Source organism: Periplaneta americana, chromosome 12 (assembly GCF_040183065.1).
Source record: "Periplaneta americana isolate PAMFEO1 chromosome 12, P.americana_PAMFEO1_priV1, whole genome shotgun sequence".
Lineage (NCBI taxonomy): Eukaryota > Metazoa > Arthropoda > Insecta > Blattodea > Blattidae > Periplaneta > Periplaneta americana.
The window spans coordinates 79037854-79056021 of record NC_091128.1 but is presented as its reverse complement, the minus strand read 5'-3'; the positions used below and the strand labels follow the sequence as shown (position 1 = coordinate 79056021).

Genomic DNA, 18168 nt, shown 5'->3' with positions numbered 1-18168 from the left:
ATTGTAACAGGTTTTTGGTATGATGACAGAGTTGGTTATGTGTGAATTATAGTCACAGTCTGGCATCTTAAAGAGTGAGGAATTAGTACTTGGCTTTCCTCAAACGGGGCTATATTAATTATAGTGGATTTGGTAACCTAGTGTTATTCAGTGGCAGACAAGCTAGGACTTGTCGAATTAATTACTCATGTTTTCAGCTAGAGAAAACAGATGGCATTACTAGTCCATGATTTGATTAATGCCAGGTCAGTGAATGGAAATTATCAACAAGTTTACTTGAAGAGGGAATTATGAGTGATTGCACGTTTTATGAGACATTGGTTCATATCCATTTTTTCTTATTGGTTAATAAATGTTCTTGAAGTGAGTTTAGTTTACATTAAGTGTTTTCTTGTATCGCCTTGTCAAAGAGATTGTCATCCCGATCATAAAGTTCTACAGCAGGGTAGTCTTTACTTTGAAGTATTGTTTGTTCATTATTTTTAACAACTAATCAGAGTACACAGTCCCAGACCGTTTCAGTATGCTTAGTTTCTGTTTCTGTTTTTTTTTTTTTTTTTTTTTTTTTTAATATATCGAATTTCCATGTTGCTGTATGCGTGGTTAGCATTTGTGGAACTGTTTTGTGATTTTGTTATGGCTGTGATGTGTTTGAAATGTTCTGCCTGTCTGCCCTTTGTAGACGTTGCAGGTGTTGCATTTGAGTTTAAAAATGATAGGTCTATTTAGCTTATAACCCCCCTCCCGCATAAAAACGGTTTGTTGATATACCACTTAAAACTTAGCGTGACGTATTAGATCGAAATAGGAATACATTCTTGTAACCGGGTTAGAGGAAAAAGAATTAAATAAAAGTAATAGACATTATTTGTTAGTGGCTTTATTTTGTATTAATATCAATTTATTTTCACATACACAGTTTATTTTCTAGTTCGTTTTCGCCTTCATATATGTTTTCACGTAGAAGTTAAAGAAGAGTGAAAATACAACAAATGCCTGTGTGCTTAAAATAAAGGCCATTGATCTTGGATATTCACATTCAATAAAAAATGGTATTAGTCCGTGCACGAAGATTAAGAAGAACTGGAACTGTAAGAAAACAAATGCGAATTAATAAATAGTATCAAAAGACATCCACAGACTATAACTAAAAATGATTTTATATTGAGAAATTGAATTAACTTCATTATATTTTTCTCTGTTAAATTATTGTGCGGAATTAATTTAGTGTTTTTTTAGACTTAATCTAACTTTCATTTTATGTAGTATTCGTTTAACAATATGCAATTTTCTTATACATAAGTATATATTTACCTTGTTAACCCAAAATAATTGTTTTTCTTATTCTCTCAAATGAAAAATTGTTACAAACAAAAATTTCATAACTACAATGACGAATGAATGTTGTTGTTACATATTTATTACAACACTAGCCATACTCGTGCGCTTCGCTGCACTTATTGGAAATAAATATAAAGTAATTACACAATTAAAATAGGACATTTGGTCCAGAGAACATCCGTGTTTGATAGAAGGATAATCGTTTAACATTTTTCTAAATTAGTCTTGAATGCATCCTTTAATGAATCACTCCGAATGAATGTAAAATTAGAGAGGATTGTATAAGAAGATAATTTTTTATGTTGGACTCACTAAGCATCTTTTTTTTCCTTTGTTAAGTTTATTTATACATTTTATTTATACACGCTTTAACATTTGTGGTAATGTCGCGTGTTTAGAATGTGTGGGTATACCAGTAGACCGTTTTTACTCTGTTTCTGAGTTTCTGTTTCTATTGTACTCTCGTATGTTGTAGACGGGTTGTGTTCATGTAACTGAATATAGATTTTGATTAATGTTTGTCGTATTGGTAATTGAGGCGGTGATGAATCATAGCATGTAAATTTCTAATCTGGAATTTGCCTTTATGACTAAGGGAAACCATGAGAAACCCCAATCAGATTGGTCGGCCACAGAGTTTGAACCGACGACCTCCCGAATGCGAGTCTCAAACTCTGCCGTCTAAGCCAACTCGCTCAGTTGTGCATCATTGTTTATGTAAATAAAAAAATGAATGTGAATGTGGTACATAATTATTATTTTAAGAAACATAGGAAACGAATATAGGTAAATTATGAGCTTAGGAACGCATATCGTCACACTTTGTAAAATAACGCAACTCCAATGAGCTCAACGGTAAAATACTAATTTTTACTCCATATGTGCTGTATTTTGGTCCCGTAAAAATATCCCTCTTTACGACAAAGCTCTTAAAAATACTATTATGTTTGGTGAACAAAAAGAAACTGAAATGTATAAAAATTAGAGTACTTTATGCGGACCAAATGAAGTTTAAAGGATCAAGTAATACAATACTGTAACAGAATATCAAGTTTTCTGTGGTGCAGCATCTATTTTAATATTACCTCAGTTCTCGATTCATTCAGGAGTTATCGTAATGACATATAGCATTACGTTCATCTAGGGAAACTACACTTTCAAATTATGAAGGAATTATCCAAATCGGTTTAGTAGCTTCTGAAATTACTTTATAGAAACATTCTCTGTATAATAATATTGATAAACATTTATACATCTCATCATAGAATACAATTATATCCGTATAAAAATAGTGTTAAATGAAAAATATTCTCCGTTTGTTGTGCAAGGCTGCCTTAAATAGACGGAGTCATTTGTTTTCATTTCATTACAGCATATTAGTCTGAGGCGGCGCTGATAAAACATAGCCTATTGTTATTTAAACTTGTCTATCTCATTAAATATCAGTCCTATCACAATTTTGTGTGAAATAAAACTTATCGGAAATCGTATTTAAAGAAACGTTTGTTATGTAACATTTGTTACGAAAATTAATAATAAGCGAGATATTTCGATTTATTTAATGCAGGCCCCCTTATAACCCCCCTTTTGAATTCAGTATTTGAATGCTATATAGCCTAAAGTCTAAGTTAGAACGAATTTAATTTATATTCTAATTTTCATAGAAATCGGTTGAGCTATTATTGCGTGAAAAGGTAACAAACATCGAGACAGACATACATACAAACAAAAATTTCATATATGCGATTTTTTATCTCCGAATGGTTAATTTGATAGATGTTAACACCAATTATTTTTGTAAAATCGAAAATTACCAGAAAAAATTTGGTTCCAGCTTTATTATTAGTTAGTATAGATTATTTATTAAAGAGATACGAGTATTGACTTCATTTCTTTGAATGGTAACGTGTACATTTTATTGAATCTTTCAACCTCTTCAATTCCTGTTCAGAATTCTACAATTCCAATAAACAAAACGAAACATTAAGGGGTTAAAAAATATAGAACTCATAATGTACGTAGTCCTACTCACTGCAAATTCGAAGTAAAACGACATATTCCACTTCTAGATTTCTAACAGGGGTGGAAGAAGTAGTTACTTCGCCTCCAGTGTCTCTGCAAGTAGGTTATGAGTAAGCTGCGTGCAAGAACGACATGCAATCCAGATTTTTAAAATTGCTGCATTTTCACAAATATGCAATTCCAAAACGAGAGACCTTCATCATTGCTTTCAGGAACCTTAAATCACTCTACATTAACACTTTCAGCCAAATCCATCGCGCCTTACTGAAAACTTCTCCATTGTTAATAGGAGTACAAAGTTCTACAAAGTGAAATTTTACTTCTGACTTGCAGTAAGTGAGTACATATGAGTCCATATTCTTTTGCATCCCTGAATGTTTTATTTACTAGAATGGTACATTATAATATATTTTGATCAGCACATGAAGAGATTAAAATAATATATCACTGAATAATATATGGTTTCATTTAAAGAAATGAAATCATGATTCCTATCTCCTTAACGAACAAGCCTATAAGAAAATTATGTCCATAGATTTAATTCCCTATTGTACATAAACATTTGTTTGAAACAATTGCTTATTTAGCTCCTAAGAAAAACATTATTTTTTTAGGAGCAAGATAAATGGGACAGTCTGTACACTATGTTGAAGTCATTTGGTCAGAAGAAAAAATAAACAAATCGTTCAATACACAGTGCGAAACCTGAAAAACTGGACTATTTCTTAAAAATTATTCTATGCATTAATAATTTGAGTATTGTTTCTTCAAATTACGATGAAATGAAGAGAAACGAATAGAAGCGTTTGAAATGTGAACATGGAGAAGAATGGAGCGTGTAAAGTGGACAGACAGAATAAGAAATGAAGTTGTGTTGGAAAGAGTGTGTGAAGAAAGAATGATGCTGAAACTGATCAGAAAGAGAAAGAGGAATTGGTTGGGTCACTGGCTGGGAAGAAACTGCTTACTGAAGGATGCATTGGAAGGAATGGTGAACGGGAGAAGAGTTCGGGGCAGAAGAAGATATCAGATGATAGACGACATTAAGATATATGGATCATATGAGGAGACAAAGAGGAAGGCAGAAAATAAAGATTAGAGAATGCTGGGTTTGCAGTGAAATACCTGTCCGTGGGCAGAACAGTTATGCCTATGTATGTATGTATGTATATGTATTCAAAGTTTCTATACTTTATAGGCCTATCTATATAATGCGTAAAATAGTCATTAAGTGACTGGAAAGAAAGACGGAATTTTCTTCAATGCTACTTTCATAGCACTTTGGACGTTGTTTTTTTTTTAGTCGGTTATTTAAAGACGCTGTATCAACTACTAGGTTATATAGCGTCGATGAATTGGTGATAGCGAGATGGTATTTGGCGAGATGAGGCCGAGGATTCGCCATAGATTACCTGATATTCACCTTACGGTTGGGAAAAACCTCGGAAAAGAACCCAACCAGGTAATCAGCCCCAGCGGGGATCGAACCCGCGCCCGAGCGCAACTTCAGACCGGCAAGCAAGCGCCTTAACCGACTGAGCCACGCCGGTGGCTTTTTGGATGTCGTTCATGTCATCAAAATAACTCCAGGGAATGCGATGGGTGCGATAGCCAGAACATTCTCTCACTGGCCAAAATCTATATAACAATAAGAACTCTATTTCTAGGTGCGTTGTCATGTAACAGGCACCAACTGCTCTCTTCTCGATACAAAAGGCCCATTCACAATGAAAAGTAAACATAACGTAAGCGTTAACTTAAGAATGTAAACTTTACGGTAAAATCAAGAAGTTGTACTGTCATTCACGATGGGAACATAAACATAATCGCAAGCATAAACATGAAAGTTTGGAGTTTGCAAACTTTCATGTGAACGTCTTACGGCAATGTTAATGTCAGTGTTTATGTGAATCATTGTGAATGATCCCATTCGGTAGCCTTTCCGCAAATTTCTGAGTTTATGTTATGGTTACGTTTAATTTTTATTGTGAATGGGCCTTAAGACTGTACACGACGGATTACCTGTATCGCCGCGGTCTCATGATTAACATTCGGCAGGTCTTTAGCGGCCTCGTGCGTAACATTCGGCAGGTCTTTGAAATTTAATTGTATTATTGTTTTCAATTTCTTGTGTCGCCGCCCCAATCATTCGCCTCAATTTCAATGTTGCAACCAATAAGCTGCTTCCATTACAAAATGACACTTAGGCCCAGTTCACACGAGCGGAATGTCTGCGGAACGGCAGCTGTGCGGCAGCCGCATCATTCTGAGGCCACACGAGCGGATGAAAAACGGACTGAAGGATTTGAAGTGGACAGTCGCCACAGATGCTAATCACCGTGCAGTACTAGTGTACTTCGAAATGCAAATATTGATAAGAAAAGTAAAGATGAAGACGTTGAGTACATCCAATAGTCAACAGTCCTTTATTACAAGGAACTTTTCATGTGTTGTTTAACTAGTTGCGCAAGGAGGACTCAATTTATTTTAATTAACTTCAAAATGACATTTCCCAGCTTCGATGAATTCGTATCATACTTTGAAAAATGAATTCAGAAAGAATATATTAACGTAAGACTGGCTATACCTCCAATAGAACTCTTTCTATAACATTTATGGCCAATTAATGCATTTATTTGTTGAAATGAAACTGTAATAATTAATAAGTGCATTTGATTTCGTATTCATTTTGGAGAAAATATATTACTGTACGTATATTACCGGTACTTTAGTTGAAGGTAAAGAGAGAGGGATTAGAAAGTATTATCAATAATAAACAGAGTTTACTGGAATGAAATATGTTAAGATCACAGTTTGTTTCATTTTCAGAAACTGAAATGTTACCAGTGTTATCACTTTTTATTAAAAAGCACATAAAAAATTAATGAAGTAAAAAGTGAATGTAATAAATTAAAATAATCAATGTATTAATGTATAGGCTTATGCGAGAAATATTTGACAGGGACTACTTATTAACACATTCCTTTCTGCGTCGAAATGTTCCATGAAAGTAAGAAACGGTACAAAACAAATTTCATACCATGCTGAACATTTTTTGTTTCTGTTCTTGTACTCTTCATTTTGAATGTCCTAGATATATGGCCTTTTCTCATTCTCGATCACAAAAACCTCAACGTCAACTTTCTCTACATCCATATCATTCATTGAATATAATCACAATACGCAATGCACCACTACAAGTTAAAAAACTGCAGCAGCCAGTACTACAATACGCATGTGATATGTCGTCTGTGACTCAAGCAGACGTTAAGACGTTACAGAGGGTTTTTTCTCGGGGTACTCCCGTTTCGCTTTATCATTCCACCAACACACTCCGCCTCTCCCTGATCTATCATCTACAATAGTAAAAATAGATGGGGGTGAAGTTATGGGGGTAGTAGGGCTTACGGATTTCAGATGCTGTGGCTCCTCAGCCCGTATGCCTGGCTCTATCAATGTCTCAGATAGGATGCCTATCTGTCAGCTGATGATGACAGGAAGGGCTTGAGGCTCCGGCCCCTGAGACTTATCAGGCTACTCGTTCGGGACCTAGCTCTATTAGGGGCTGATGCAAGATGGCCCACCTATCAGCGTCAGATTCACGAATGTCACCCAGGCCACCTGTCAGATTTGGACAATCGTCGCATATAGACCTATAGACACAAAAAGGGCCAAAGCATACCTAAGGTATCAAGTCCTGCTCTCGTAAAAGCCAAGATATGTGTCTGGACACTCGCCAACAAACTGCCGCGTCCGCTCGTGTGATTGATACAATAAATAGCCCATAGCGAACTTGCGGCCACCGTGCGGCGTCCGTTCCACTATGGGCGATGCGGCTGGCATGCGGAGACGTTTCGCTGCCGCAGGCTGTCCGTCCTGTGTGAACTGCTACATTTAAATTTGTGTGCCATAAAAAATGGCGCGGCCGCCGCGCGACTGCCGTTCCGCAGACATTCCGCTCGTGTGAACCGGACCTTACTTGTCAATCCACGTGGACTAAAACCGAGGTTGCAATGTCTTGTGCTGAGGACGAACATTAAGGTATGTGATTAAAAATTATTATTATTATTATTATTATTATTATTATTATTATTATTATTAAAGAGTTATTATTAAGAGTTAAGAATGTCAACGTAGTCGTATATGAAATAATAATAATAATAATAATAATAATAATAATAATAATAATAATAATAATAATAATAATAATAGTAATAATAATAATAGCCATTTAACAATACAACAAACTAGTGCTTATTCTTATCGAGGAAGTAGACGTGACAACGTGACGCTTAGAGTGAAACCTACAAAGCAACAATCGGTCGGAAAAATTATGTTTTAAAAGCACACCGCACGTTATTGTATGATGCCGACATGTTAAGTATGAGGTAGCGGCGATAATACCACACGTTGAAAACGTCCGGCTAATAGGGAGCAATAACCGTCCGCCACTATGTATGGACTCTGTGTAAAATTCTTTCGCTTCATTAGCAAATGATAACAATTCTGTGGTGTTCGGGTAAAGGGGTATAAGTCATTTTTTTTGTGCAGATGGAATTTTGTTCCCCAGATGAACACACAAGTTAAATTATACAAGTGGGTGTGCAAAAATCAAAGAATTCTAGCAGTTGATGTGTTTTATTTGTGTAGAAAATTATTTGTAATAAGGGTTCCAAGTTTAATTTTCATTTATCTCCGAACTCATTTTTATGACTTATCTCCCTTTACCCATATACCACAGAATTTATATGATTCTATATCTATTTCTCAACGAACTTCTCTTGGCATGGCGAGCGTTCGCTGATTTCCACTTCGCACTTTGTTTCTTTATTTCGGAGTAATTTTGAGATCACTAGCCTACGTGAAGGAACACGTAACGATATTTGTGTCAAGCGGCCTTAATGAATAAATTCGATGTTGAACTGTGAGCTATTATTGACCGTTAGTTAATAATTTGAAGCAAAATGGTAGATTTTTTTTTTCAGCCGAGGTGTTTGTTCTTCCAGCTGATTAGCCGTGTAAACAATCAAAACACTCGCTACTGGTGTTCTGAAAATCCACATCGTATACAAGAAATCATTCTTCATAATACGAAAGTTAGAGTTTGGTGTGCTGTTAGCGCAAGACGAATAATCAGTCTCATTTTTTACGAGTGGAACACATTTTTCCTACTCTTCATTGTCTTATTTCAGAAACCAGTCAAACGCAAAAACAAGAAAAATGAGTTAAAGGCGGCATAATGTTCTATGAGGGTATTCGTACATTTTAGTGCTGAAAACAGTCAAAAGCCGTCCTCTTGTAATGGTGTCAGGCATTACGTTGAATTTTGTGTTTAGGTCAGAAACCAGTCAAGCGACAGCGACCAATTATAATTGGTATTACTATAAAAAAATTATAATGAAGGCATGGGCAGTAACAACTACATTATAGATTTGATCATCTCCAATTAGCGAGCCTACTTTATTGAGGCTTCCGTTGTGTCTACATTTTTATTGGTTGATATTAGGGGAATAAATGATAATAAATTAATTTATAACCCTATTCATGCCCCTAATGGGTACATTTTGTATTCATAGTTTTGTGACCAACTGATTGAAAAAGTGTTTTGTGGTTAGCGTAGTGGTTTTTTAATAATAACAATAGACCTATATCGTAGTGAAATGTCTCAAAGTTCAGAAGATGAACCTATACCTAAAAGGAAGCGAGGAGTGGTAAACGAAAACGCTTATAAACGTAATACCATTCGGAATGCAAGGGTAAAAGGAGAAGGCTATGTTTCTTATTCTGGCGGTAAGTAGTCTACCTCAGAAAACCAATCCCGACATTCTCACTTGCAAGTGCAATGCGAAATGTGTTTTAAATATTAATGTGAAAGTGATAAATGAAACATGAAGGTATTTTCATCTCTTGAAAATAAAAGCTCTCAACATACCTATATTCAGACTTTGGTTGAGGTTACTGAAGTTAAGCGTATACGTAAAAGAACATGGTCCAGAGCAAGAGTTAGGCAATGAAAATATTAATGAAGGCACTTTTAAAAGATCTCATCTTACATTTATAATATAAGGACCGGTGGTGTGCTGAAACATGTTTGCAAGAATGAGTTTATGAAAATCCATGGTGTTTCACATAACAGATTAAGGAGAATTTGTCGGTTACTGCTTGAAAATACTACTCCTAAATACATACACATTTACTTTAAAAATATATGAGTTTTATAACAAAATCCTAAACAATTAGAGAATTATGCCGTAAAAATACGTTTGCACCACTCTTTTATTGCAGAAACCAGTTAAGTGAAAAACGTTTTCGTATTCTTTACAGCTAAGTTAAAACGCACAAAATAATTTTCCTTAGATAAAAAGTATTAAAATATGTAGGCCTACTACTTTTAGCAAAAAATATTAAACTCACTACCAAACCATTTAGTCTGATGCGAGACAGTTTTTTTTTATTTTCCCACAATTGGCTATACTTGGCGCTTGACTGGTTTCTGAAACAAGCGATTCAATTGAGCATTTTAATTACTGATAGGTTAAATATCGTATACCAGATATACCAGTAGGACAAATGCAATTAGAAACATTACAGTGGCCGAACTTAATCGTGTCAATCACAATGTATTTTTCTGATACAACTGCTGTTTAGCCGAGGGAGGACGACATTTCCAGCATCTTCTATAAGGTACGATTTTATACACGTTTTAAGTAGCGGGGTTAACGTAACTTACTAGTATAATAATATTGAATTGGGCGAACCGTCTATACTTATCTAGTTTATATTTGGATTAAACATTAACGTTTTCGGCACTTATGTGCCATTTTCAAATGCATGGAATTGCCTTATTACATGTTCAAATAGATACACCTTATGTGTGTGAAATATATGGTATGTACCCTTGATGATCTACCATCGTTTACAAAATAATATATAAATTAAATTAAAAACACTTGTTAAAATTAGTATAGATTTTAATTATTAGCAAGTGTTTTTAATTTAATTTATATATTATTTTGTAAACGATGGTAGATCATCAAAGGTAGATACCATATATTTCACACACATAAGGTGTATCTATTTGAACATGTAATAAGGCAATTCCATGCATTTGAAAATGGCACATAAGTGCCGAAAACGTTAATGTTAATCCAAATATAAACTAGATAAGTATAGACGGTTCGCCCAATTCAATATTATTATATTACAACGTGTTTATCGGAGAATCATACAAAATGAAAATAAATTACTAGTGCTGCCGGCTGCATATTATATTATATTATAACCGGTTCTTCTGTATGGTTGTGAAACTTGGACTCTCACTCTGAGAGAGGAACATAGGTTCAGGGTGTTTGAGAATAAGGTGCTTAGGAAAATATTTGGGGCTAAGCGGGATGAAGTTACAGGAGAATGGAGAAAGTTACACAGTGTAGAACTGCACGCATTGTATTCTTCACCTGACATAATTAGGAACATTAAATCCAGACGTTTGAGATGGGCAGGGCATGTAGCACGTATGGGCGAATCCAGAAATGCATATAGAGTGTTAGTTGGGAGACCGGAGGGAAAAAGACCTTTAGGGAGGCCGAGACGTAGATGGGAGGATAATATTAAAATGGATTTGAGGGAGGTGGGGTATGATGATAGAGACTGGATTAATCTTGCACAGGATAGGAACCGCTGGCGGGCTTATGTGAGGGGGCAATGAACCTTCAGGTTCCTTAAAAGCCATTTGTAAGTAAGTAAGTAAGTAAGTAAGTAAGTGCTGCCGGCTGCGACATGCTCAGTCGCCGAGAAGCAAAACACCGCGCCAGCGAAAGTTCGTACCAAAACAGTACAGCGGAGTATAGATGTCACCCGCGCCTCGCCCTGATCCCGCTCACTACAGACGATACACACAGTATGTTCACATAAACAAAGCATAGTGACATTCCATGGAGTTTTGTAGAGTCGTTAATAGTTTGAAGAATATTGTTAATTTATATTAATATTTTAATTTCTGAACAAAGTGAGCTATTCTGTTATTATTGTATTATTTACGTAATGTTAATAATATGCATGATTCCAAAAAAAGTAAACTCATCTGTTATTTATGCTAACAGGAGTGTGTAACACGTTTATTTTTTCCCGAATTATTCTTCGGTAAATTTTGACGTCTCGTGCTGCTAAGCATTCGGTTGCATTAAAGTCCAAGTTCAACATCGGAATCACGATGTAATTACACTAAGAATGAAAAATTTTCTTGAAAACAATTATGGATTTAATATTATGTGCCACATACGTTATGCACTATTAGAGTCACAAAGTAGTTGTGCACCTAATGATACTAAGATATACTGTATCATATTTCAGATTTGCTCCAATAACGTCTTGTGATGTAGAACGAATATTTTCACAGTACAAATGTTTTTATGCTCCACCATGCCGAAATGTAGTAATTATACACCTGGTAGTAACCCTTTAATGCACCTCATTAAAGTACACCTATTCATTATAGTTCAGTTGTTCAGCCAATCAGAAATCACCGTTGTGGCATTATAAAAGCGCAAGTATCGATTATTCTCGGATATGCAATCGAAAGACAACTAGCGAAAAGTCACGGAGACTGGAAGTCCAATACTGTCGCAGAAGGTTATGTTCTGTTACTATAATAATTAGCGTTAATTGTAAATAATATTCAAAATAAATTCAATTTGTCATCTCGTTTTTCAATTCTAAATCAATTTCCAGATTATATCAAGACTAATGTTCATGTTATTCTCTAGATTATATCTAGGTCAATGACATTCGTTCCTCGAAAAAATCAATACTTTCGCGTCTGCGCACATCTCACAATTTAGAAGGTCACTTCCGCTCCTCACATAACCATAACATGAATACTTATGAATAATTTCAAGTTAGAAATATGGTCGAGCATAAAAAGTCGTATGAAACGTGCCTATAATGGTAATTAAGACGCTTGTATGAAAATTATGAAACTCGCTTGCACTCGTTTCATAAACAAACATACTAGCGTCTTAATTACTGCCATTATAGGCTCGTTGCATAATGTACTATTTTTTAACATGAAAGGTGTATTTATTTTGATAAAATGAAAATGTTCGTTGTTATTTGTTATAATGAGGCTACAATCATAATTGTATACTTTGTATGTTATTTTTATATGTATGGGTAAATTATTTCAGTTTGGGATTTACGAAGTTCAGAATTACAAATTATTGTTTTTTATATTATTTTCTTGTTCTAAGGCTGTGGACTATTGGAATACATGTTTGGTTACCACTAGTCTGTACATGTTTGTCGTTTTGGTTCACTGACATAGATAGAAGCGCTATTACTTTTCATTCGGTAGAGATATAGTGCAAGCTCGCTCAACTTAACAGTTTTGGTATCAACTTCCTAGCTCTGGTGGCCAGTATATGTAATAGAAGCCCTATAATAATAGGATGAAAGAGTAATGGAACGGAGAATATAATAATAGTCTTACCATCTGAAGCTGGGTTATGTGCTTCTTCCACCAAATATTTTTCTTGTACTCTGGCCACATGGACGTGATGAAATAATATGTGTACATAAAGACATGCACCCAGCTATTGAGGTATCCCAGAAAAACTGCATGGCCTCCTGTAACGTTATAACAGTTATAAATAAGTTACTGATTGCCGACGCTTTTCCAAGTATCAATAAAAGTTTTCTTTATATTACTTCTGTTTTTGTATATGTTCCTTCTCTTCGTTTCCTGTACATTTCTTATCTTCTTCTTTTCAGCGTGAAACACTTATAATAATAATGATTTATTTTAGCTGGCAGAGTTAAGGCCGTAAGGCCTTCTCTTTCACTCTAACAGCAAAAATTATACATACATATGAATGAACTTACAAGCTACAAAGAATACAACAATTTGATTTCGATGAAAGTTATGTGTATACAAGAGATATTTATGTACGCCTATAAAACAGTAAAATACTATGAACTATTAATTAAACAATGAAATACAAACTGTGTACCAAAATTAAACTAAAATACGTTAGAATGTTAATATACTTCAAATAATGTTAGATAGTAGGAAGAGATTATTATGAGAATTTCGAAGATACAGCGCTATCAGGATGCATGTCTGAAGAAAGAAGTTACTATATAGTCAGTGACCGTTTAAGTCAGTATAATTAGAGTGAATTGCTAAGAAGGTTATCCTTTAAGCTATTTTTTTTTTTTTAATTTTTGTCTTGTAGCCCCTAATACTTTGTTATAAGGAATTCCATTTTCGCGAAGTGGAGACTGTAAAGATGATGAATAACAAGATATTCTGTTATACTTAAGTTGCCAGAGATAAGTGATCGAGAGACAAAAAAAAAAAAAAATTATGAAATTACAACATTGACGTCACTTGCTTGGCAACGACAATGAATTAGTAGGCCTATGTCACACTATTCTAACCTCTCTTTCTTAATAACAGATTGAAATCTAGAACTAATATGGGACAGACTTTCTGTCTTGTATGAATTATTACATTTCTTCTTATTTACTTTATCATTATAGCTACATACTAACAGCTCTCAAACAAAGAAATTCAGATGAAGCACAATTATTCCATTGTCAATTTTGTATATATTTAGTAAAGAAATAAAGTGAAAATAATAATTAATGATAATAATACAGAACACAAATTATTAAATTCATTTCTCTCTCTCATATTCATAATCCTTGTAAATAAAATAGCGGATAGCGGTGGATTTTAAAGCGCGATCAAATCATTAATGGTGATAGTAGTAGTGGTAGTAGTGGTGGTGGTAGTGGTAGTAGTAGTGGTGGTAGTGGTAGTGGTGGTAGTAGTAGTAGTCGTAGTAGTGGTAGTAGTAGTCGTAGTAGTAGAAGTGGTAGTGGTAGTGGTAGTGGTAGTGGTGGTGGTGGTGGTGGTGGTGGTGGTGGTATGCACTTGAAATTAATTAGAATATTTTTTCACTGTAGCCTATAATGTAAACTCCCTACCGTACATAAAAAATAAATATTTTGAAGTCTTTTAGCACCTAAAAACCCGTTCCTTGGTAATGACCAGGCTTCGAGACTTTGGACCCGATACAATAAGTTTACTGTGCATGCACTATAGGTTGTTGACTCGCTGTAGGTAGATGGAGATGTGTTGAGGTAACAACGTTGCTATTTAGAGTAGTGTACGGTAGTATGGGGAAACACACATATATACATTCTGAAAGTAAATATACATTACACAATGATAATGTCAAAAGAATGTGAAAAGCATTTATTCTCCTATCTTTTGTAAGCATTTGTGTTTAATTATACACAGTGTTAATGGTGGAAATAAGCATGTAGCAATTTTAATTTTTTCATTTATCCTATTGGTAGTCTTTAGGAAGTGCAGTTACAGTACCGAATTGCAATGTATCTATTACAAGATGCATTTTCAGTGTCTCAAACCTAAATCTTTTTCGGTTATCTGCCAAAGTTTGTACTGTAGAAAGCTGTGCTCTACTTCGCATGACGTGATAGGAGCAAAACGAAAAAACCTAACATCATTGCAGTCTCTAAGAGACAGTCCTTTATTCTCGGGTGACTCTCTGTCCACTAATTTGCTGTTTATGTTACACAATGTTCCATGTCCGTTATTTTTACTTAAAATTGATTTCCAATTCTGTTTTACACGTTCAGTAACCGGTGTACTTGATGTCTCATTAATTCTCTGCATCATTTTCTAAATTAATTTGAGGGCTTCCGGCAACTCTTGCTCTGACTTTTCTAACCGTGTAATAGTTTCAGACACAGTTTGTATGAAAACCAAATTATTCGTCAGAGCCTTCAAATTCAGAGCGTTTTCCTTTGCGTATTTGTTGGCATTCATTCTGCAGTACCCCCACCCACTGTACGCTTTACCACTATACTCAGTACGCCGTTATGCGGATTTCCCACTGAACTGCTCTATTGGGTCCGAAGTCTCGAAGCCTGGTAATGACGATGTAAAGATTGTTAATGAAAGTTTTTATAAATACCTGGCAATATTTTCATACAAAACCATGATCCAAGCGACATTATTGCATGGTGATACACGTGAAGAAATGACACCTGGTTGAACTTTTTTCGTAGGACGAAAAATATCTGCAATCAATATAAAATAGAATTAGGTTTTTAGAAATACATTGTGTCCAACAAGAACCCAATAAAAGCAATGATAATAACCAGTCTTAGGAAGTTCGTACCAAAACATTATTTTCAGGTTGAGTACAACTGCGCATTTAGATCTGTTGCATTAGCAGCCTTCTGTGTATACTATACTCTCTTCACAAAAGAAACTCACATTGTCTCCGCAAGTATGTATGGATGAATTACATTACAGTAATATGCGTAGTAGAGAAGCAACTTCATTACGTGCTAACGTTTGCAGTGGAGTTGTGCAGTTTAATGAGCGGTTTTCAACATGGCAGAAGTTCAATCATCCAGTCACACGAAGTTGAATGCAATATTTAAAGACTTACTGGTAATCACATATCAACAAATTTTACTGGCTATTATATATGTAAGAGTAATCTACGAAATAAATATTAGTTCAGGGACACTGTGCTGCGAAAAAATATGCGGGATACCTTTCTTTGCATGCGAAATATAACCATGAAGAAAAAGTCTGCTTGAAAATCTGGCAGAAGTATACATAAAGATACGGTCATACGTCGCTACTTTTGCAGCGCTGCAATACTGCGCAACTCTCGTACTGCGACGTGTGAACCGTGTTCGCTTCTTTTTCATGCTACACGCAGCTTAAAAGTAGCAGTGTGAACTAGGTTCTCAGGGTTGCAGCCGCAACATTTTTTATATTGGTTTTATTGAAACTTTTGCAGCGATTGCGACCAGTGTTGCCACTCAAACGTATCAGTGATACGTTATATTGTTTGTATATATTTTGATGTTGGACGTGATGAAAATAAATGGTTTGTAAAAGTTACTAAATGTACAACGCAGTGAGACTATATTTACTGTTAGGTCTAATATATATTTTTTTCGTAGCATGGTTTCAGACAGGTGGGTTGCTAACGTTGTTTAGGAGAATAGTGTTATTGGTTACCATTGAAGTATACTGAATAATGTTAATTTCTGATTGCTATGTAGTACAGAAAAATAAATAATATACCTACTTAAACGAAGAGAGTGGTTATGGAATTTCCAATTGCCGATTCTCACAACAAAAAGTAAAAAGCTTTAGCAGAAATTGCTAGTGCTGAATCGTACTGGGTCTACTTCTACCCATGGTAAACCCGTAAACCGTTGATAAAGATGAAAACCTTGTTGGAAATTGGGTTAAACAATAATGTTACAACTTCTGCCTTAATAAAACAATTTATTAATATTAAAATAAGGTAATAACAATAACAAATAAATAACTAATATCTGGTTGCCTATATACGTAACCGATAACAATACTTAAAAATCCCGACACGGGACATAGAAAACTGGTAACATATGATCGAGTGAAATCGTTAATATAGCAATATAATCTATCAAGCCAACTTGCCAAAATGAAGCATGGAAATAATCGGGAAAAGAGAGAAGGAGAAAGAGAAGAAAAAATGTCTTCACTCTCATTCGCTATCCCAAACCAAGACCTGTTAAATTCAGATGCAAACGTATCTGATTGCAACATGACGATAAAAAAGTCTTCGAAACTCAAAAAACGTCCACTGCGTATGCCAATTTCTAGCACAAACACTACCCATAATGGCTCAGTGCACGCATACGTAAGTTCAACGTCCACGTCATGACAAATCAGATGTACAGTTGACAAAAAAAAAAAAAAAAAGTGGCCGCACTCGTGAACAGCGAATATTTTCTAAGTCCACTTCGGGTCACGGCGATGTTACACGATGCATGTGCTTGTAGAAGCAGCTCCGGAACTATGGAATTATTCCATATCTGCGTCTCGTAGACCAGCGGTAGAGTGCTTCCTTAATGATCCGAAGGTTGTGAGTTCGGGCTTTGTTCAAGTTTTCATTTTATTTTTTAATCGTTCTTTAGCGATATAAATAACATTAAAGTTATGTTTTATATTCTGTTATCGTTCTTTAGCGATATAAATAATATTCAAGTTTTCATTCATATTCTGTTTTTGTTCCTTAGCGTTATAAATAATATTAAAGTTATTTATATTCTGTTATTGTTCTTTCGCGATAAAAATACTCTATATTTTATATAAGTAATTATTATAATATAAATAACCATTTTTCTTTGTAAAATGGGTTATTTTAATTAAATAATGAATTATATATTATACAATATTTATCTTATATTAGTTATACAAACCGATATTTATCATTTATATTCTGTTATCGTTATTTAGCGATATAAATAATATTCAAGTTATCATTTATTTTCTGTTATCTCTCTTTAGCGACATAAATAACATAAATTTAATATTAGGTTTGGAACAATACAGTTGCGTAATACTGATGTTAGTTTTTCCTTTTTATATTATTACATATACTATCTTGAAACACAATAAAATGAAAAGGAGTAACGAGGAAATGAACCTGAGACGCTGACATCTAAATTCCGACGTTCTTCTGACTGAACTACGTGGCCACAAATATAGAAACATTTGCGGAAAAATTGGCCCAATCCCCTCCAAGATTTTCTGATGATTTGTAGAAGCTCGTCCAGGATGCGGAGGGCAAAGGCTAATTGGGATTTCCCAGTATCTGATCAGGTCAGAAATCCTGATATAACTAATATTTAACTCTTGTGGTGAATTTCGGTGTAGTCCGAAGGACCCAATTAGTCAAATAGGCTCCTGAGATCTATTAAGAT

The 18168-nt window shown here is 34.7% G+C and overlaps 1 protein-coding gene across 3 annotated transcripts in view; it reads right to left on the bottom strand.

The window, feature by feature from the left end:
- Window positions 1-862: 862 nt before the first annotated feature.
- LOC138710592 (very long chain fatty acid elongase 7-like) overlaps window positions 863-18168 on the bottom strand; it is an 86231-nt gene continuing 68925 nt past the window's right edge. For all 3 annotated transcript variants that reach the window (XM_069841587.1, XM_069841586.1, XM_069841588.1), the window contains 3 exons: window positions 15366-15471; window positions 12848-12984; window positions 863-1089 (listed from right to left, as the gene is read on the bottom strand). In XM_069841587.1, coding sequence (XP_069697688.1) covers window positions 928-1089; window positions 12848-12984; window positions 15366-15471 — 405 coding nt within the window. In that variant the 3' untranslated portion in view covers window positions 863-927. The remainder of the gene's footprint in view (window positions 1090-12847; window positions 12985-15365; window positions 15472-18168) is intronic.